The 22,256-nt window shown below is 34.2% G+C and overlaps 3 protein-coding genes across 4 annotated transcripts; 1 reads left to right on the forward strand and 2 right to left on the reverse strand.

Annotated features, from left to right (window-relative positions):
* Positions 1-135: 135 nt before the first annotated feature.
* Fim (plastin-2 fimbrin) lies at positions 136-10,986 on the reverse strand. 2 transcript variants are annotated; one of them, XM_075298372.1, is made up of 5 exons: positions 10,521-10,986; positions 1,964-3,074; positions 1,617-1,895; positions 450-703; positions 136-386 (listed from the first exon to the last, which is right to left on the reverse strand). In XM_075298372.1, exons 1-5 carry the CDS (start codon positions 10,590-10,592, stop codon positions 192-194), a joined length of 1,911 nt encoding a protein of 636 aa, XP_075154487.1. In that variant the 5' UTR covers positions 10,593-10,986; the 3' UTR covers positions 136-191. The 2 variants fall into 2 exon arrangements, with proteins under 2 accessions (XP_075154487.1, XP_075154486.1); XM_075298371.1 differs by lacking the exon at positions 10,521-10,986 and adding an exon at positions 3,868-4,067.
* A 6,228-nt stretch (positions 10,987-17,214) lies between these two features.
* On the forward strand, positions 17,215-18,722 carry Rrp45 (exosome complex component Rrp45). The gene is made up of 4 exons (XM_075298374.1): positions 17,215-17,357; positions 17,417-18,344; positions 18,409-18,582; positions 18,648-18,722. The coding sequence occupies exons 1-4, from the start codon at positions 17,295-17,297 to the stop codon at positions 18,692-18,694; spliced, it is 1,212 nt and encodes a 403-aa protein (XP_075154489.1). The 5' UTR covers positions 17,215-17,294; the 3' UTR covers positions 18,695-18,722.
* On the reverse strand, positions 18,712-20,719 carry Sap30 (SIN3-associated polypeptide 30). Its single transcript, XM_075298375.1, has 2 exons — positions 20,065-20,719; positions 18,712-19,204 (listed from the first exon to the last, which is right to left on the reverse strand). Exons 1-2 carry the CDS (start codon positions 20,455-20,457, stop codon positions 19,076-19,078), a joined length of 522 nt encoding a protein of 173 aa, XP_075154490.1. The 5' UTR covers positions 20,458-20,719; the 3' UTR covers positions 18,712-19,075.
* Positions 20,720-22,256: the final 1,537 nt, after the last annotated feature.

Consider the following 22,256-nt stretch of genomic DNA (forward strand, 5'->3'; position numbering starts at 1 on the left):
ATTGTATATATATATTGTAAAGGTAAAGATCGTGGGAAATCTGCATTTGTTTTGTATATTTCCGTGGCATTTAGGAGCTTCTTTTCAATACTCTGCGTTTGCATCTTGGTTTAATTCATTTCAAAAACTACTGTATTTGTGGTGGATGGTGGATTATTTCTCAATATTTTATTTGGCATCATGACTTATATTTAATTGCTGTTATTAATATTGTTTTGATTCTCCACACTATCCATGTTGGGAATGTAATCTAAAGCCATCATGCAAGCAAAGACAGTCATAACCATTTTAGGTTTCACTTCTGTTATGTCTTCGGGCAGCGCATATACCCTCGCACCAATTTTGCGGGCCATTGAAATTGCATACTTGGCATTGGCCAGATTATCCTGGGAGGCCATAAAGAAAAAATAATTTTAAATTTATTTTGTAGAACTTATTGAATACCATACCTCTTCAGTGCCACCGGTTCTAACTAAATCGTAGTTAATGCTTCCAGCCTTAATTGAATCGATCAAATCAATAACAATTTTGCCATCAGCAATTGCAGGGTCATTAAAATTCTTTAAAGAGGACTCCTTTCCAGCCTCTGTCAGTTTACTATTGACCCATTGGACTATTTCCTTTTCTACAATTGGGTTGCCAGAATTAGCCAATCGTGATAGAATAGAGAGGGTATAGGCGCGCATCAATTGCCATATTAAAGCTGAAAAAATAATACAAAACCATATTTAAAAAAAATATATACTTATGAAATATTTAAAATAGGAGTGGACTTTAGGTCTAAAGCAAATTTAAAGAACTAATGAATAATTTAAAACTATTTCCGAACAAAAACGAGTCGTAATGTTTTATTTTTAATTGCAATAATTTGTCTCAGAGCAAAAACATACCATAATTAGGTACTATCAATCATCGCAATAGAAGTGAAATAAATAGTACACAACGTAACACAAAAAACTGTTCCTATTCTGTCTTTGATTCGTTAAATCAAAAATATTTCGCCTAAGATTCTAAAGGGTGTTAAAGAAGTGGATTGATTAAAATCCCCCGAATGTTACTGTGCTGGTCTTATAGCTTATTCGGACTATGGTAGCTTATATTAGATTTGTGAATGACATTTTGACTCAGAGCTATTGTGATTCATGAGAATTGTCGTTTGGTTTGTGAGCGAATTGGTTTTTAATTTTTCAATGTGCGTAAGTATTTTGTCTTGTGAAAGTAGAAATTTTGTGCAATAGCATGAAAATACAGAATGTCAGTTTAAAAAGTTCCTTTATGAAATTAATAAAGGACATATATGTTTTAAAAATCCAACCTACTTTCTAGGTCATTGCAATAGTTTCCTATGGTGGTCATTAGCTATCATCACAGACACTCAACATTTCAAAACCCTTCGTTGCATGCTAGTCTTATGTGAACATTTCTGAATATAAAAATTACCATGTAGACATATACCCCCATATTCAAGTTACCCCATATAAAAGTTAACGTAAACTGTAAACCTACTTTTACGATACAAATCCATTCAATAAACTGGCAGTAACTTATTTCGAAATAGGGTATTAATGATTATGGCATATCTAAATGAGACGATATGAGAGATATGTTTAATTTACCTAAAGTCAATGTGGCGTTTCCATCGTTTAAATCTTGTCCAGCAATACCAACCAATGAGAATTTAAGTTGTTTTCCTAATTCAACAGCGTAATTACAATTTTCCAATTTCTCCATAAATTTACGTAATGGTGTAAACCGTTTATGAACCCGGTTCCAGTTTACAATACCGGGTTTAATGATGTCACACAGTTGGAAGATAACCAAACCATCAGCCAAATCGGAATATAGCCAATTAACATGCGGACTAACACCCATAGAATTCATCCAGTTACGGTAAGCTAAAATTAATAAAAATAAATAAATAATGAAATTAGTCGTCAATCATTTTTTTAATAGCTTAACATACTTTTTTCTTCGCGGGTTTCTTCAATTGCTTCAAGACCTTCGACTTGTTCCGGTTTGTCCAGACCTGGATGGTTGTTGAAGAGATTAGCAACAAAAGCCAAATTTAACTTGTAGACTCCATTGACTACGTCCTGTGGTGTCAAGAAGCTGCGACAGTTCAATTTGGCTGCTTGTTGCAACATTATTTCTGCACGGGATACCAGATCCTTTTCGTGCAGAGCATCCATATTCACATCGACATCATTGCCAGCAATTTGCTTCAACAAATGTGTATAGATTTCGGAGTCCACAATATCCGATTGGAAATTTGTACAGCGGCGAGATATACCAGCACGCTCCAAATGATGGTTAACCCAACGCAATAAAATTGCTTCCGGAGACATTTTCATTAAATCCTCAAGGCGTTCATTATCGAATAGAAGACCCGCCAAACCTGGGCAGCTATCCAAAGTGATGTGACTGAATAGACCAATTCGGATGATTTGCCATAACAATCCCAAAACTAAATGGGGTTTTCCTTTGGCCAAATCATGAGCATCGATATTCACAATGTTACAACCAATGGCCTGCGATGAAACAAGGGCCAAAGTTAAATTCTCAAACTCTCTGTAGACGGTGAGATTTTTTTTGTTGATAGCTCTCTCATCGATAGTGTCGGGACAAGAGTGGTTGATGATTTTGCACAGAAGTATGCCATCCTTAATTGATTGATACAATCGTTTGCCCTCGGCGTCGATAGGTAACAGGTGTTTCAAATCCTGATCATGGCCCAAATTAGAATTGATCCAATCAGAGAAAGCAAGCTGTTCCTCCAGGCGCACTGAGTGTGTTGTACCTTCAGATGAAATGCTCGACATACCACCCAATGTCTCCAAATTTTCTTTTTTGGAAACAACTGTTTTGAATGTGCTCGCCACATCCTTCGATTTCAGATCAAGACATAGATTTTCAAATTCTTCCAAGTTTAATTTGCCCTGATGTGCGGTTCGTTGTTTGTTCTGGAACTCATCAATCATTTCACGAACTTGATAACCGGGCAATTTGAAGCCCACTTGATCCAGGGCGGCTTTGAGTTCGCTTAGGTCAATAAAGCCATCTTTGTTGGCATCAATCTGGAAAAGAAATAAAATCCAACAGGGAATATAGTTTTTTTCCTACAGCCAAAATCATTTGATTTTTATTAAATTTCTATGCCATTTTCACACACCCATCTTGGTGTGCATAAACAAATTATTGATAGGTTTAGTCATCTATTACAATATCGTCTCACAAGTGAGTCATATCGACTCTTTTCGCTTTGCTCATTTGTTTCTTAATTCATGAAAAGATAACGGAAGGAGGGGTTGAGTATTAATGGTTTGAGTCTAGGGCGAACTTGCAATTGGGAAGCGCGGGTGACACATTGTTATTTGAAAATATTCAAACCTGTTTCTGAATTTACCAAAGCAAACAACCTACACTCATTATTCATACCACTTACTGGCTAACTGTTGAACTTAGCTTGGACAACAAAACTATATAGATACTTATGGAAAGTGTAACAATATGGGAATCAATGGATCAAAATAACCTGTAGCTTTATGGTGTTTGCGTATCAATACCAAGAAATATCCTCCTATCAATACCCATAATAAATCGACCAAACTCCCATTTCATCATAGCGGTATTCTAGAACCTCTTTGCCGCATTTCATCGGAAATCAATGAGCTTTTTCCTAATCAGCTAGGGCACAATTCTTCATTTGCACGTAGAGATAAGATAACACACTGGTGGGACATCCATAATCTAAATATACTTCACAAATACTATATATTTTTGGGTTTTTCACAAGTTGTAAATATTTCTTTAGCCGATTCAATAGTTCTTTTTAGAATACTCGCGTGTGATAAAAAATATCAAACGTACAGTTGGCAATAATTCTTCCAAATTTTGTTTGTACTCCTCCAAAATCTGATGATGATCCAAATCCAAAATATCGGCCATTCTTTTAAATTGTTTACAACACTAAATTATTTTTGAGGGCTTTGCTCTTTTCGCTAATCACCAATCACTACCAACACTAGAAACAGCGTCCTTGCTCGACTAAATGAGAACCTCAACTGATCGTCAATGTCCCAATATGCCATGAAAGCCCACAAAGAATTCGAATATGAATTCGTTTCCTGATATGCTTTTATCAGAACCAATACATGCATGTGTGCTTTTTCCTTATCATACTACATTCCCACCTAGTGAACCCAAACCTATCCCGTGCTAACTGCAATCAATTAAAAAATCAAAATTATGTTCTTCTGTGTTACTTTTCAATAACAAACTTCTTGGGGGTAAATGGAGATGTTAGAAGGTTGAAATCTGCTCTTGCGATTAGTGGGAGTACATTCAAATTAAGCTTGTAATTGCAATTACTTCGGTGATTGCCTCCATTAGCCAATCAGTGTGCCTTCAATATGGTGGGAGAGGGGTGCTAAAGTTGATAAGATTGATAACTTCGATTTGATGACATCAAGGTGAAGCATTTAATTGTTACGAGAATGTTGCTTGATTATAACAACGATACTACGAAACACATGACTTGAAGAAATGTTGTTTTATGACATTTTTACCACCTTCCCACTAAGTGAGCGACAATAATGGATTATACAATTTCTTTTGATTACTTCTGTCCTCGATTAACAACTCGCCACACTCTTTGTTTTAGCTAATAGGCACATTATTTCCATTTAGTCTTTGAAATGCTGTTGTGCTAAGTTGTCATTGCTACCGACATTCCCAAAGTCGGCCCGCAAAGTGTGTTTATGTGTGCATTTAGTTTTATAGCACAAATGGTCATTATGGGTCACGATATTTGATTTTACCATTCAACGCATGAACAAATCTGCATGTCAGAAGTTAGCAACCGTACAAAAGACGAATCACCCAGAAAAGAATGAAAACCAAGACAATGCAAGGAATGGGAAGACCCGTTTTCTATTTTAACGGCTAACGATTGACCATTCTTTTTGGTGGAGGCAATTTGTATACGGAAACTGCAATAAAACAAACTGTAAACATGATCTGCCAATACACACATACAAACAGAAAAAAAGCGTAAAAATACCCGAAAAGAAAACAACTATTCAAATAAACAGACAATAATCGCCCGAAGAGAAGAAGAGGGTTAGAAAGTTTGAAGAAACGAAGCGAAACGCCACTCGCTTCAGTCATCCATTGGTGTCGTTGTCCATTGTACATACTTGTCATAGTTGGTAGCTTTATTGCCAATGTCGAGATTTGTGACTATGCTGGTATGGGTGCTCGTGCTGCCATTGTTGTATTATTGAATATTGTCTATATCATTATGACCAAACTAATGATGTTAGCCACCAAATTAGACGAATTGCCTAATTACCACTTTTGGTGGATCGGCTAGAAAACCGCCAACATGCTCAACAACAACTCACAAAGCAAGTGCCAAGTACATGCAACAAACAGACTGATTGTCCCGTCCGTCATCACTCTAATTTGGTTGGAATGCAGTACAAAATAACATACAAACGAAGTATTCTTATCAATGGGGTTCGCTTCAATAGAAAAAAAAATAACATTCGAATGACATAACTTTAATCAAGTTTCTATATACAGGACCCAAATTCTAAATGCCGGTAAAATTATCTTTTACAGTGTCTACTGATAAATGAAAAAAAAAAAAATAAATAAATAAGGTCATATGGGTATGAATTGATTATAAGCTTTCATTGTAATGGTATATGAGATGAATTAATATGGAGTGGGTGCATTGGTTTTTATATCTTCATAATTTAGTCTAGTCATGAACACAGTACCCCTATAGCAGACTAATTTTTGGAAGAACTAGCAGACATTTAACAAGATTATTTTGTTTATCGACCTTTTTCTAATTATTGTTTTCTCTGTATGTATTTTCTCTGGGCATTCAAAAATGACCTTGAAAGCCCAGAGAAAATACATAGCAGACATTTAAGTTTATTCCTATACGACATCAACTTCTGTACTCTGAATGACAAATTGTCCTTGATACCCCTTACCCATGCAACTCTCTTTCTGTACAAATACAAAACATAATCAAAGCAAATCAGTTATAAACAGCTATTTTTAAGCATTGCAATATATTTTGTTTTGATTTCATTATGTTTTAAAATGTTCTTATCGCAGTTTTTATTGTAAAAGTGTTTTCGTTGTAATTTTATATGTTTTCCTTTGTATGGCTTATTATAATTTCATTGCTATCCTACACAATCATCTTGAAAAAAAAAACAAATCCCAAAAGGACTCTTTTTGAATGCAAACATTTACGTGGGAAACTTATATTGTCTTCGTACGAAACAAATGCGCCCTATTTTTATTTTTATTAATTTCATACATGTATTCTTTTTTGTGATGCTCTCTTTGCTAGCAGCAGTTATCTGTCCATGCTTGTATCTGCAGTATAAAAATTGATATTTCACAAAATGAACTCAAACAATCATTCATAAACTTCCGCAAAATTAAACCGCAAATATGGTTTGCTCAAACCAGAAATGCATACCGTGATCTGCTTTCGTGTCTAGATATCGAGTTTAATGGGGACAATTATTGCAAGCTGTTTCCCGTTTCATTTATCAAAGACCGTAATATAGCTTTCCCCAATTGACTTAACGATGAAAGTAAAAGTATAAGTATAGATCCTTATGCTATTAGAAATCGATAGGTCAAAGAAAAATCAATTTTGAATGCAATCTTGGCGGCGTTCACAGCCATTATCTAATTGAATTTATTAGCTATGGTCATCTTTGTCACTAGATTGCATGAAAGTGCAATGTTCGCTACATCAACATTGCAAATGCTAGCATTTTTGTATTAGCCGTTTGTAAATGGAAATATCATAGCTACCACACACACACTTTTTTAGTATTATGCAATTTAACTGGGTAATTATCAATTCCAAGCACAAGACGACCATTATTGTGGTACGCTGTACCTATGCCAAATGGGGTAATGCTCTTGCAAACGAACTGAATGAGCACAACTTTTGGAATGATAAGACTACAAAATGGTTTTAACTGATCATGTATTCACGTACGTGGTTAATCCTATGTATGTCTGGGTTAACATGCCACAGAAAGTAAATTATAATAAGCACAGCAAAGTCACGAATTGAGATGTTATAGATATAAACTAGACTTAGAATTTATGAAGTAATGCAAAACTTATAGCCAGATTTGTTAGAAATAAAAGAATATTGGATGATACCCCTGATTCAGGACTCCTTCGTAGCATATACCGTGTCAAAACACACCATCAACCATTAATATGTTGTTAGAAATAAAAGAATATTGGATGATACCCCTGATTCAGGACTCCTTCGTAGCATATACCATGTCAAAACACACCATCAACCATTAATATGTTGTAAATTTTAATGACAGCTCTGTCACTGTATTTAAGGAAATAAATTAACGACTGCTACAAATGATAACATTTATGACTCAGACTTGTTGTTGGTGGTTGGATTGACCAGTCTGCAAGGGAATATATTTAATTTCTAAATAAATGAATATACACACTGACAATGTTGTCAGTGTGTATATTCATTGTGTATTGGGAGTTATGGAAATCCCAAGATAACATAACTTTAATTTCACCTTGATATTTGTGTTGTCCTAAAACATTGTCCTCCTGAGTATTTTCGAAGGAGAGTCAGGGTCCTATAATTTTAATTATATTAACTTTTCTAAATGTCAACAAAAGAATGATTTAAAAGTGGAAGTTTTTCACCTTACTTTACCAAACGATATTTCTTGGGGAGCCAAGTATTGCTTAGTTCTCTTTGGCAATGCTTTCTCAATACTTTAGCTTTACAAAATATTACAAAACTTAAAATTGGTTTATGGTACATCGTATTTATCACGAAATTTTAAGAGTCAATAAACCTCTTTGCATTCATAATAAAATACAAACAATTTCGAACGTACATATATATAATCAAACAAAAAATACCCGGGGTACATATCAATTGACAATAAAACAACATCGGCTTTTGAAGCAAACATTGAAGTTGTGTATCAACACAAAAGAAACTGATGCGGATATTTAAGAACAGAGGAATTAACGCAAGAACTTTCATTCTTTATTAAATCGAACGAGATTGCGGATTACTTATAATAGTGAGTGAAATGCATAGATGCATAACAATTTAAAATAAACAGTGGGACACATTCATACTGTCACTCACACAAATACTCCATCGAAACACTTTGAAAGTGATCTTTTATTGAGTCGTCGTTTGTTTAATTAACTTGACACTGCATCCAAGTGATGTCACGATATCTGTCTTTATATACATATAGGCATGAGCCATTCACTGTTGCATACTTTAACACAGCATGCACAACTATTCAATCATGCCATTTGGGTCAGTATAATATCATCATGAAAATTCTCTGTCAGTAATTGAACAAAGAATAGAAAATACGAAGATAGCTATGAGATAAACTAACTGCTATCGCTACAGGTGTATAAATAGCACACAGGAATTCAATGATGCATTTCTTCATAAAAAATATAAATATAAACAATCATTGTCTTTGCATACAATGATTGTTCATTTTGGTATTTCTCAACCACATATTTTCTTTATGTTATGGTATATCTTTATCTGTGAAAAAATTGACATTGATGAGAATACTTGAAACTGTGGTAAAGAAATGGATTGAATAATAAAGTAAAGAGTTGCACACAGCGAAACTTGTAAAATTAAAAATCTAAAAAAAAAAAACTTTTAACAATGATAAACCGCAAACATCGCGGTTCTCTCCGATTTTTACAATCTAATATAGTAGACATCTGATGTCCATTTATTTTGATATCACATATCCAACATTTTAAAGACTTCACAAAATAAGACCCCAGGAATTATGGAAATCAAGGTATCAGCAGATTACAACTTTTATTGATGATATTGTCGTAGCTATAGAGGTTTGATGTGTTTTCCATCTTCTACCAAATACCAGCCCTTAGGAGGAAGTCACTAGCTGCAGCTATGAGTAGTTGACAATTTCGCCAAAATTTAAATTCGAAAATCAATTTTTTTTATAATAAAAGAAATGAAACGAAGTATTCAAATCGCTTTAAAATGATGGAAGAAGTGTCGAAAAAATGTTGACTTATTTTAAGTAAATGTATAATGTATTGACCTTGTAGTCTTTGGGTATTATATAAAATAAATAAATTAATTAAATATATAATATTCCGACAGTTAAAAGTGGCAATATGTTAGCTGACATTGTTGTTTTTGCAAAACTGCAAGTACCGTATTTAGTATGTATTCGTTTAAAATTTAAATGTCCTATTGACATTTGAAGGGCTAAAACCAATTTAACAACTTCAAGAAATACTTGTTTTAATATTATAAAGTAAGGTAGCAGAGACATATCGATATATCTTTTCGTTACAAATTAAAGACCTCACATGGCGATAGTCCACGGATGTATTGTCTCAGTTCTGAGGACAGCTCCATACTTCGCTATTGAGCTGTCAATTATATGAAACAAGGTTCGGTTTAAAATGAATATTTTCTGTTTCTTCAATAAAATTAGAAAATCAAAGTAGCCAATGTCGTGAATCAATAACAAGATTTTTATTTCACACTTGTTATATTTAAATATTTTTCATAAATATTGTACAGTTTTATTTAATTGGGTTTTCGTTTTAAAACTAAAAAAAACAACATTTAAAAGTTGAATCATTCTCAGTCTCTGCTATTTCTCTTTGTTAGTTCTTGCCTTGCAAAAACTCTTTCATAAATTGCACTCAAAATCATAATAACAAGCATCCAACTATAAAAAAACTTAAAACTTAGAAAACTTAGATGACCAACCTCCTGCAAGGTATTCTACCACTATTGTTTAAACAATTCCAAGTGGGTTGCTCATCAACCCATAGTTCATCCCTCTTGTTTATGAAACATCACCCATAGTGCAGATATAAAATCATAAGTGAGCACATGTAATTTCGATGGATACGATTGGTATCTTCCTTCATTATGAATACCCCCCATTCAGATGCTGCGCCTGCTTCGTTTCTACGAACGGACGAAATTACCGGCAACACCCATGTGTCTCAATGCATTGCTGCTATGAGTAAATATTTGTTTGTATTTCGTATTGCTTTTGCTGTTGCTCTCCAACTCATCCTCCCCACACACCCTTTTGCATTATCCACAACCAAACATGTAACGTGGTATTATGGTGGACGACGACTGCATAATGTTAGGCCTTGAAATATGTGTACGAACAAAGAAATCGAAATCCTCAAATGGGGGGTTGAATGTTGTAAACATTCTTTTTCTACCTTTCACACTCCCTTTTCACCAAAAAGAGGCATTGATAAATTGGTGACTAGTGGCGGACTGGAAATGAGCTTTCGATAACCACCTACCACTAGTTTACTATATATTGGTGACTTTAATGACTCATCAAGAAGGTGGTTTACTCTTTACTTTAAACAATGACATTTAATAATATAATACAGTTGAGATTGGATAGTGTAAGATTTAGTTTTACCTCCATAAATTTCTCCTGTATCTCAGCTTTCTCATCCACTGAAAGGCCTTTGGTGAATTTGTTTATAGACATGTTTTATGTTATTGAAATATTTTTGCAAACAAAACAAATTTTTTGTTTTCGGTTAAAGTATTTAAATTTTTATGAATACCAAGTACGAATTCAATTTTAGATCTTCAAATATGATGCATATCTTCTTTCTTCTCCTTGGTATGTTAGGATGTGTGTGTATGTAATTCTTCTCACTAACACTTTCTTTGATTTTTTGTGACGTTTGTATTTTTAATTCCGAATTCAATTTGGGAGCAGCTTGTACTTTGCGAAAATAGGAAACAAGCTTTGAAACTTAGTTACTGAAAAATGGTTAATGATAATTTGAGTTCTCTAAAATATAGCACTAGTCACTTTTTATCCGGGCAAAGAAAATGAAACGATTAAACCGAGTCGAAGTCTACGTTAAAACAAGTGATGTGAAATTTCGGTTGAATACTATGAAACAATCGATTATAAAACAAGCATCGATTATTATAAACCGAAAATCGATAGTCTGACATGCTTATCAAATGTCAAAAGCTGTGCATTTTCTAAGTGTGTAAACACAAGTATGGCGATAGACGGTAGGCGAGATCATGTGTACATGTTAAGGTGGGTATTAGGGCTGTCATTCGGGATTCGGTATTGCAAAATATGCCGGATGCCGGGATTTTTTTTCGGGATCCCGAAATTTTCGGGATTCTTTAAATATTTTAAGTAATAACAATCTACAACGCCAACAATTTTTGTATATTAAACCAATTTAGCTTAATTCAATTCTATTAATCAAAAAAAAAGCACATGAAAAGAGTAAATTAGAAAGCAATTTTAAATTGCTATCATACTTAACAAACACTTAGTCCAACTCAACATTGTGTTTTTTCACTAAAATGAAAACTAAATCAGTAAAAAAGGAATAAAATTATACATATTTGTTGCAGATTTTATTATAACTTGATGGGGAATAGCTAAAAGCAAGCTTTCACAAAGTTTGTATTCCTTAAAAAGTATTAATAAATAAAAGTAATCGTGGAAAAATGCGATTTTAGCGGCTAAATTCGAACTTAATACTCACCTTTAAGGTGCACCCTCATAAAAAATCGCTTCTGTAACATATACTCCCAAACATATTTTGCTTCAAGCATAAAGCATATTGGTCTAAACAATATATGTTTGGGTAGTCTAAGTTCCAAACATTTTGTATTTTTGCATCCAAATTCAATAATGTTGTCTTCCAAAAATCAATATGTTATTATGTGAACATATAATATGTTTGGAAGCATTTTGCACCCAAAAATATTATATGCTTAAAAAAATTCTCCCAAACAATATTGTGCTCAAAATTTTATTTATTTATTTATATATTTACAATCATAATGAATTATGAAAATAAACAGGTAATATAGGTGCTAACAACATAGGTTTTCGACCCGAATGCTCAAAATTTTGTTTCTGCCCAATTGTATATTCCCCCACATCTTTCTCACTTCCACGTGATTTTTTAGTTCTTAGCACCTTTTTCTGTAAAGGCCGGTATGCACCTCTAGCGAAAAATTTCATTCCCATAAGAAATGCATTGCTATTTATGCTAACGAAATTTTCGGTAGCGTTCAATTTCGTAAGCTGGTACGCACCTCTAATGAAAATAACAGGGTTGTCAAAAGCATATTTTGGCAGCAAACAATTAATTTATTACAATCATTGTGTGCGTAAAAGTTTTAAAAAGTCTGTATCTGTATCAACAATTTATTTGAAAAATATTTGGAACATATATTAACAATTTTTAAAAGCGATTAGCTGGTTTAAAATTTGTGTACACAGCCCTGTTTTTTTGTTGTAGACTTAAATAAATTTTTGCCACCGAAAATTTCGCTAGAGGTGCATACCGGCCTTTAATACAAACATTGTGGAAGAAATTATTCAATTTTATGATTTTTTTTATTTTAATTTTACCTTTTGCCGGACGGGGATTAGAACGGCGGACCACACAGTTTGTAAGGATCAAAGAAGTAGCTGATCAATTGCCCAAGGAAAAATAAAATGTTAATTTTGTAATAACAAGCAACAACCACCAACTTAATTCAATATCGCTCCCTGTTAAATAGCGCTCCAAGCTACTAAACACATATATGTTTATAGGCTATTTCTAAATTAATATATGTTTGCATCCAAGCATATTATATTTACAAACATTTTATGTCCCAAACATAATATGTTCTAACATATTAACATATGTGTCCCAAACATGTTATGCTAGTTTATGAACATTATATGCTTGCACTCAAAAATATTGTGTTTAAAAATTTGTGTTCCAAACATATAATGTTTATAGCCAAACATATGAAAAACAGTATTTTTCATCCGTGTGGGTTTAGGGCTGTCATTCGGGATTCGGAATTGCAAAATATTAGGGCTGTTTTCTTTTAGCACTGGATACCCTAAGCCGTGAAGGACTAAAAGAAAACAGAGTACTCGCTTAGTGTGTAAATATAACCATAGCGATAGGCGGTAGGCGAACACTTATTTACGTGTATTTCTTATGGGAAGCCCAAAATCCGCGACGGAATACCGTGACGGCTAGCGGCGTGTCGCTAAATTAAAACTTATTCTAACTCCTTGGCGAAAACTGGTATAGTGTTGCCATCGCTTATCAATTTTTTTAACTCACCACTAGGAATTGCTGTTGCCTGGACACGTGTAGATTATTTTTTCTTGAAATAACTCAACAAATAACAAGCCATTATATGTTTTTATTCAACTTCATTGTTTAATATTGTTAAAGCATGCTGTATTGACAACAAAAACGCTAGGAAACGTGAAAAAGGGAACTATTCGCCGTCAAGCTTATTGTATTTGCCGTTGCGGCAAAAATGTTTCGCCTACCGCCTATCGCTAGGGTTATATTTACACACTTATCCAGAACATCTCCAAAAATATGCAACACTGTCATCAGCTGTTTAAAAACAATCACAGAAAAGAAGTTAAACCTTCATTTTTAATATATGAAATGCTCCAATTTGCAATAAATATTTACTGCTGCGATTATTTATGACACTGTACCACTTTGAATTTCATGTTTTTTGATAAATTAGTCACAATAAGTTGCTATTTTGAATCACTTTATCAAAATACAATCCGGCAACATCGGCGCGACTTGCACTGATGAGTTGTTCTGGATAGAACACCAGTGCAACGATGTTCTGGATAGCCCATACAAATGTTGCATCCAGTGCTAAAAGAAAACAGCCCTATTGAATCTCAGGATCCCGGGATTTTTTTTCGCGATACCGAAATTTTCGGGATGCTTTAAATACTTTAAGTAATAACAATCTACAACGTCAACAATTTTTGTATATTAAACCAATTTAGCTTAATTCAATTCTATTAACAAAAAAAAGCACAAAAAAAGAGTAAGTTAGAAAGCAATTTTAAATTGCTATCATACTTAACAAACACTTAGTCCAAATCAACATTGTGAAGAAAAGAAAAACAAACATATTATGACAAAAATAAATAAAAAAGCCATTTCATATCGCTATCTTCAAAGTTCAAAGTTCCATTTCATCCTCATCGCTACCACAGACTCGTAAATGTCACCACAACCATCGCGAGCTGTGATGGGGGAAGCATATCAAAAAGTACAAAATGTACATGAAAGTATTTTGCCATCACTACTGTTAGAAGAGCCATTTTATTTTTTGTGGAACGCCAAGCGCAACCAGTTTGTTATATTTTATTTAAATAAAAACGAAAATAAAGTTCTGAAAACATAGATATTACGCTTAAAATTGTGAAAGGTATATGGTGAACAATTTTCGACTTTCCAAATAGAATAAAGTGATCGTTTTTCAAATATTTTTCCAGTCACGCTGTCTCCATCGAAAATAAACAAACTGGCTGATAGACGCTGCAATATGTAACTTACTACTTAAAACTCAACATCATTGTTTTATTAATGCAAAAAATTATGTTAAATGTGATGAGATAAACCGAAAAATGTTATATTTATAAGAAATTATAAATGTTTAATCAAATCAATAAACATCTACACAATCGTGTTTTACTTGACCACAATGATTCTTCTACAATTATCTTAAAATGCACTTTTTCTGATAGTTTGCAGGGGTTCTTATTGGCGTCCTTCGAAATCGATCTAAATAGGCACCTAATAATTGCACTGATGAGAAACTTTTTCGTAGTAACTTGGCGTGGTACAACTTCTCAATAGTGACGGCGCTTTTCCGACGAGTTTTTGATGTCGTATATGATTGTTTTCGACGTAGTGGGGATTCTCAGAAGCGCCCCCAAATTCAGAAAATGTTGGCAGGGTAATTTAGTGTTTTGGTGAAAAAACCGAACATAGTACCCCCCTTAGGGTAGGTACCATGTTCGGTTTTCGAGTTGAAAACCACTTTATTTTCGTGATTACTTTTCCTTAAATAACCAAAATTATAAATGAAAACAAACTTATGGCTTCCTGTAAAGTCTTGCCGAAATCTAGAGGAACAAGAAACTACGCATCAATTGAGTTAATTTGTCTGCTTTATATTGAACTGTTTTAATAAAGTAACCACGAAAATTTCAACGCGAAAAGCGAACATAGTACTTACCTTTAAAGGTGAGTACTATGTTCGTATTTTTCACCAAAACACTAAATTAAAAGTACAAAAATCTATATGAAGACGATTATATTTTTATAAAGTCTTGTGAAATAATGAATGGAAAAGATCTAAGGAATTGATTGTGAACCATTTTATATTTATAATTTAATTAATTTAAAAAAGTAACCGTGAAAACAAGCTGGTTTTCAGCTTGAAAACTGAACATAGTACTCAGCTTTACTCAGCAAAACATTTTAAGGATTAGGTTAGATTAGGCGCATTGTGGTATAAGGCCGGTACTATGTTCGGTTTTCGCGTTGAAACTCCATACAGAACCAAAAAATGCGAAAAATTTGCGAAATTTTTTCCATTTGTGATACTTTGTTTTTTCGTGTTGAAAAACTGACGTTTATACCACGGCGCCATTTGCAATGTGAATTAAGAAATAATTTATTTATTAAAAACTATTTGTGCGGGTTTATAAATCAAACACGGACCATATTTTTGTTCCGAAACTATACAAAGGATCAAAGGAATAGCAGATCAATTGCCCAAGGAAAAATAAAATTTTATTTTGTAAAAACAAGCAACAACCACCAACTTAATCCAATATCGCTCCCTGTAAAATAGCGCTCCAAGCTACCTAAAAAAGCGCCGCTTTCTATGTGCGAAATAATGGTTTCCATAAAAATTTTTCGCAAGAATGAACATAGTACCGGCCTATACTTGTGATAACTTTATCGATTTAAGGCCGGTACTATGTTCATTCTTGCGAAAAATTGTTATGGAAACCATTATTCCGCACATAGAAAGCGGCGTTTTTTTAGGTAGCTTGGAGCGCTATTTTACAGAGAGCGATATTGGATTAAGGCCGGTACTATGTTCATTCTAGCGAAAAATTTTTATGGAAACCATTATTTCGCACATAGGAAGCGGCGTTTTTTTAGGTAGCTTGGAGCGCTATTTAACAGGGAGCGATATTGCATTAAGTTGGTGGTTGTTGCTTGTTTTTACAAAATAACATTTTATTTTTCCTTGGGCAATTGATCTGCTATTCCTTTGATCCTTTGTATAGTTTCGGAACAAAAATATGGTCCGCGTTTGATTTATAAACCCGCACAAATAGTTTTTAATAAATAAATTATTTCTTAATTCACATTGCAAATGGCGCCGTGCTATAAACGTCAGTTTTTCAACACGAAAAAACAAAGTATCACAAGTGGAAAAAATTTCGCAAATTTTTCGCATTTTTTGGATTTGTATGGAGTTTCAACGCGAAAACCGAACAGAGTACCGGCCTTACTAAGTAAAAATATCATGGCATCCAAATTTCGTGAAAATTTCAACACGAAAAGTGAATATATAATACTGGCCATTACCTTTGTAAGAGCTAGGGCTGTCATTCGGGATCGGTTTTTATAAATCTCGCGATTTCAAAATATTCGATATTCCCTGCCAACATTTTTTGAATTTGACGGCGCTTCTGAGAATCCCCACCACGTCGAAAAAAATCGTATACGACATCCAAAACTCGTCGGAAAAACGCTGTCACTATTGAGAAGTTGTACGACGCCAAGTTACTACAAAAAAGTATCACATGAGTGCAATTATTACAACAATGCTCATTGAATTTTCGTTAGCAAAAAATGTATTTCTTATGGATACCGGAAATTTCGTTAGAGTGCATACTGGGCATTAAAACGCGATTTTTTCAACAATTTTAGCTAGCCCTTTGAAAATTTTGTTTGAAAGCGTTTTGCATATAATACGCTTTACAGATTATCAGTTATTCCGGACGGAATGTCGGTGTTTGTAAAGAATCTTGCAGTGTGCCGGATCGATACGACTTGTCGGCTATGACTAAATAATCGGTAAATGTGTTATCGTTCCCATAAACATGCAGCAGTATCGATTATGCCTTCCGACTTAACTTATAATGTGCACAATATATGGGATATGTTCGACACGAGCACTGTCGTCCGGAATAACTGATAGTCTGTAAAGCGCATAAGTCCAGTGCTCGTATTTATTGAGAATTTGAAATATAATATGAACGGCGTTTTTATAATTTGGAATCGGCTTTGATGTTTACGTTCCTACTTCACGCGGTAGTTATCATTGAAATCCGAAATCCTTTAAAATGAAGGAGACTTTATCCAATTGTGAAAAGAATTTCATCGTTCAAGCCATTAAACAAAACCAGGTGAATTCGTTAGCAATATCTGTTTTCAAACTGTATCTCAATTTCATTTTTCTTAATAGCGTTTAGATGGTCGAAAAACGGATGAGTTCCGAAGCGTAAAAATACATTTTGGTGCAGATTGGGGTAGTGTTCTTGTGGCACTGGGAGAAACTAAAGTTTTAGCACAGGTGTCCAGTGAACTTGGGGAACCGAAAGCCACTCGGCCAAATGAGGGCATGTTCCACATAAATGTCGAATTGGGCCCAATGGCAGCACCACATTTTGAAGCTGGTCGAAATTGCGAATTGACAGTACAACTTAATAGGACTTTGGAAAGAACCTTCAAAGATTCAAAATGTGTCGATTTGGAATCATTATGTATAATGGCTGAAGAACGTGTTTGGATATTGCGGGTTGATCTGAATGTTTTAAATCACGAGGGTAATCTTATTGATTGTTGCTCCATTGCCGTCCTATGTGCCCTCATGCATTTCAGAAGACCAGAAGTTAGTATAGTAGAAGATGATGTGGTGATACACACAGAAGCCGAGAAGGACGCTTTACCAATGGTTATGCACCATTATCCAGTTTGTGTGAGCTATTGTACATTCGACGAAGGTCGGATTGCGGTAGCAGATCCCACAGTTATTGAAGAACGTACCAGCGACTCACAGATGATATTTGGCATAAACTCTTTTAGAGAATTGTGTTGCATCAATCTGGGAGGTTCTTCATTAACAAGCTCGGCTCTTCTATTACAATGTTCTAAACGAGCTGCCCATCAAGCTAAATATGTTGTCGAATTAGTAAAAACTGCTCTTGAATCCGATATAGCAGAAAGAGAGGCACGTTGCAATGTTGGTTTTACCGAATGTTTAAAGAAGAATACTATAACGAGTTTAGCGGAAGACCGGCTAATCCTCAAGTTGAGAAATTTTACTTTCAACGAGAATGAGTGCCTTGGAGAAACCATGGATACATTTATGGAGAATGAATCGAAAATACAAGGTAATAAACATTGTATATAAATGTTTTGCCACCAATAAATAGAAAATTTGTATATGCATTTTAGATACCTCAGAGTGTATGGAAGCAGTCGATACCAACAAATGGAATATCGAAGACAGTGAAGATGGCAGTATGAATATGTCGCAGGAAACTGATGTGAGCAATGTTGATTGCAATAATAAAGACTTAGTAGAAAAAGTACATAAAAGTTCAAACGAAAAAATAAAATCAGGGAAAAGTAAGAAAGTTACTACAATTCTCATAATCTTTACCATTTTAACTGTTATCTTCTTTTTTCGACAGATACCCATCAAAGTGATTCCGAAGAAGAGGAACAAATAGTTTTATAAAAAGATAAAAATAAATGTTATAAACATACATTCCTTTTTTTATTTGCACAATGGTCTTAGCATAATTGATTATTACTATGCAGTACATATCTTCATTTATCACAATTTATTCATGCCAAGACATCTTAAATAAAAAGACACATGTAATGCCATTCATATCATTCCGATGGGTATTTGGAGGACCGACGATGATTATACTAACGTAGACAGATATGTAATAAACATAATTTAAATGTTTAAATATTTAAGTATATATTATTAAAAAATATTACACAAATGTGACTTAAATAGTAACAATTGCTTAAAATCTACGGCTACTAGAAATTTCTTTAATTATGCGATTGGTGCACAACACTAACTCTGGCTTTCGTTGAAACAATCTCAAGTTGTGTCATTACTTAATCCATTCTTTAGGTCTAGTTTGTTGGAATTTGTCTTGACCATGTACACAAAATACGTTATTATTTCCTTCTCCTTTATAGGTATAGTTTTGAAATGTTTCATAATCGACTGTGAAAAAGAAAAAAAAAGAAAGAAATATGTAAGATATAGCTGCATATATAATGGTAAAACGAGAGATAATGGTAAAAAGAAAAGGGCGGTTAAACTGGTAACATGACTGTATTCACATCTTCAAAGATGATGGAATCGTTCAGGACCGGTCAATTGGCCAATTGCTTCAACAGCATTGAAGCATTTACTCGGGAGATACCGCTCGAAATACTGCAAGGAGTATTTTAAAAGTTAGACTAGGCTGATGGAGCATTTGAGGCACAGTCGCGGTTAACATTGGTATGAAATAATTTATCAATTTCAAATCAAATAAAGTTAATGATTTTTTTCTGAACTTAATGTTTTTTTTATTTTTGAAAAAGTTGACTTTAGATCTGTCATATAAGAAAATTCATTAGAACTCTTTGCAGTTTTCAGTTGCTAATAAATAAAACCCATATAATAGAGAAACAGTTTTGTCAAATGAAGATATCACGTGAAACAACATTGTCATGTTGATCGTGACGAGAGCGGTTGATCCAAAATGAATCGATCTTTTTTTTAATGTGATTTTCAGTTTATTGTGAAAAACTTTGAACTCCAAGACTTCAAATTTTTTGGTTTTCTCACTTAATGAGAAAACGTTACCCTTCTGACATGCTTGGTTCGTTCTTTTCTTCATTCTTAACAATATCAACATTTAGGGTTTCTTGAAAGCAATTGCATTTCATTTAACCTACAATTGGACCTATAATTTTCCATTGGTTTCCTTTTTTGCAACTTTTCGCCCCATTTTTTTGTATATAAAATTGCAAGTAGTCGGAGTGTTTGCATAAAAGGTAAAACTATTTTTGGGATCTAAACTAAATTTTACTTACGTCAGCCAGTTGTGCTCGTTTCATACCAGGTCTTGTCTGTAGCTTGTAATGTCTCTTGTAGCGTCGTAATGTGTTCACTTGCAATTGATACAGATCGACTTCTGGTAGGTCAATATCGGTGTCATTACTGTCATCTTCTTCAGACTCTTTGCGTCGTCGTTTGGAACGTGCCGATTGAATTCTATCTTTGTGATAATCGCATATGTATATATGCTGAGATGTGGGATCACTACTCAATTTTAGGCGTTTATCTTTACTTGTTTTCTGAATCCTTTTAGAGTAGCTGGCATTTCCGGCGGGATTTCGACATCTCTCCGTATCATCAATCAAACAACACGTCTGGTCTGCATGACCACCTCTCGAATCTTCCTCTGTTGAAAAGCCGTTGTTCATTGTATAGGAGAAAATCCTTGGCACATATAAAATTGTTATCTCCAATGAGCACCCAAATATAACTTGCAAATATCTCGGTTGTGTATTTTTTTCTGTCAGTGTGATAAATAATTTTTACAGATTATTACGTTAACGTTGTTGGTTGTCTGTACTCCTTATATGTATGTTCACCAGCTTTAAAACAAATGTTCTCCTCCACAACAATCTAATAAATTTTTCAATATCAGGCAAGCATTAATAACGACGTTGACATCTGACTGCGCTGACATATCGGTCTTTATCTAAATTGCGACCTTCGGCGTATATAATGCGCCGTTCACATTATAAGTTTATCGGAAGGAATATCTATGTTGTGTAATGCGCTTTACAGACTATTAGTTATTCCGGACGGAATATATGAGATATGTTCGCCATGAGCACTGTCGTCCGGAATAACTAATATATGTAAAGCGCATTAATGCGTCCGTTGATAGAAGAGTTGAATTTTCTCTTTGAAAGCAACAGTTTTGTTCAACGCACGGATTAATGCACTTTACAGACTATCAGTTATTCCGGACGGAATGTCGTTGTTTGTAAAGAATCTTGCAGTGTGTCGTATCGATACGACTTGTCGGCGATGACTAAATAATCGGTAAATGTGTTATCGATCCCATAAACATGCAGCAGTATCGATTATGCCTTCGGACTTAACTTATAATGTGCACATTATATGGGATATGTTCGACACGATCACCGTCGTCCGGAATAACTGATAGTCTGTAAAGCGCATAACGCATGATATGTAATGCACTTTACAGAATATCAGTTATTCCGGACGACAGTACTCGTGTCGAACATATCCCATATATTGTGCACATTATAAGTTAAGTCTGAAGGCATAATCGATACTGATGCATGTTTATGGGATCGATAACACATTTACCGCTTATTTAGTCATCGTCACTTGTTGACGATGACCGTCCGGAATAACTGATAGTCTGTAAAGCGCATAACTCAACCTTATAAGTTTATCCGGACGGCAGTGGTCGTGTCGGACATATCCTATATATTGGTCACATTATAAGTTAAGTCCGAAGGCATAATCCCCTGCCAACATTTTTTGATAGTTTGATATTTTTACTTAAATAGAAGTACAAAAGGATTATCACAAATATACACCCAAAGAAATTTGTTAGTAGGGACAGCAGAAAAGTCTGCTAAAACAGCAGAAAGTCTGCTGAAAAAGGGACAGCAGTCACTGTTTGCTGAAATAGCAAACATTTCCTGCTATTTTTTAAGCTCCATTACACTAAAACATGTTTTATTTTGGCTAAAACAAATAAAAATGTCAACTTAGGAGCTATCCTAATATAATTAAAACAATATTTTATGAATATCTATAGTATTTGACAAAAATCTGAATATTTATCGAATTGAGGCATCCCTGCCAGCATTTCAAAGTTCCACTTCATCCTCATCGCTACCACAAACTCGTAAGTGACACTACAACAATACCCTGCCAGCATTTCAAAGTTCCATTTCATCCTCATCGCTACCACAGACTCGTAAATGTCACCACAACCATCGCGAACTGTGATGGGGAAAGCATATCAAAAAGTACAAAATGTACATGAAAGTATTTTGCCATCACTACTGTTAGAAGAGCCATTTTATTTTTTGTGGAACGCCAAGCGCAACCAGTTTGTTATATTTTATTTAAATAAAAACGAAAATAAAGTTCTGAAAACATAGATATTACGCTTAAAATTGTGAAAGACTTTCCAAATAGAATAAACCCTGCCAGCATTTCAAAGTTCCAT

The sequence above is a fragment of the Haematobia irritans genome, chromosome 3 (assembly GCF_050003625.1).
Source record: "Haematobia irritans isolate KBUSLIRL chromosome 3, ASM5000362v1, whole genome shotgun sequence".
In the NCBI taxonomy this organism is placed as follows: Eukaryota; Metazoa; Arthropoda; class Insecta; order Diptera; family Muscidae; genus Haematobia; species Haematobia irritans.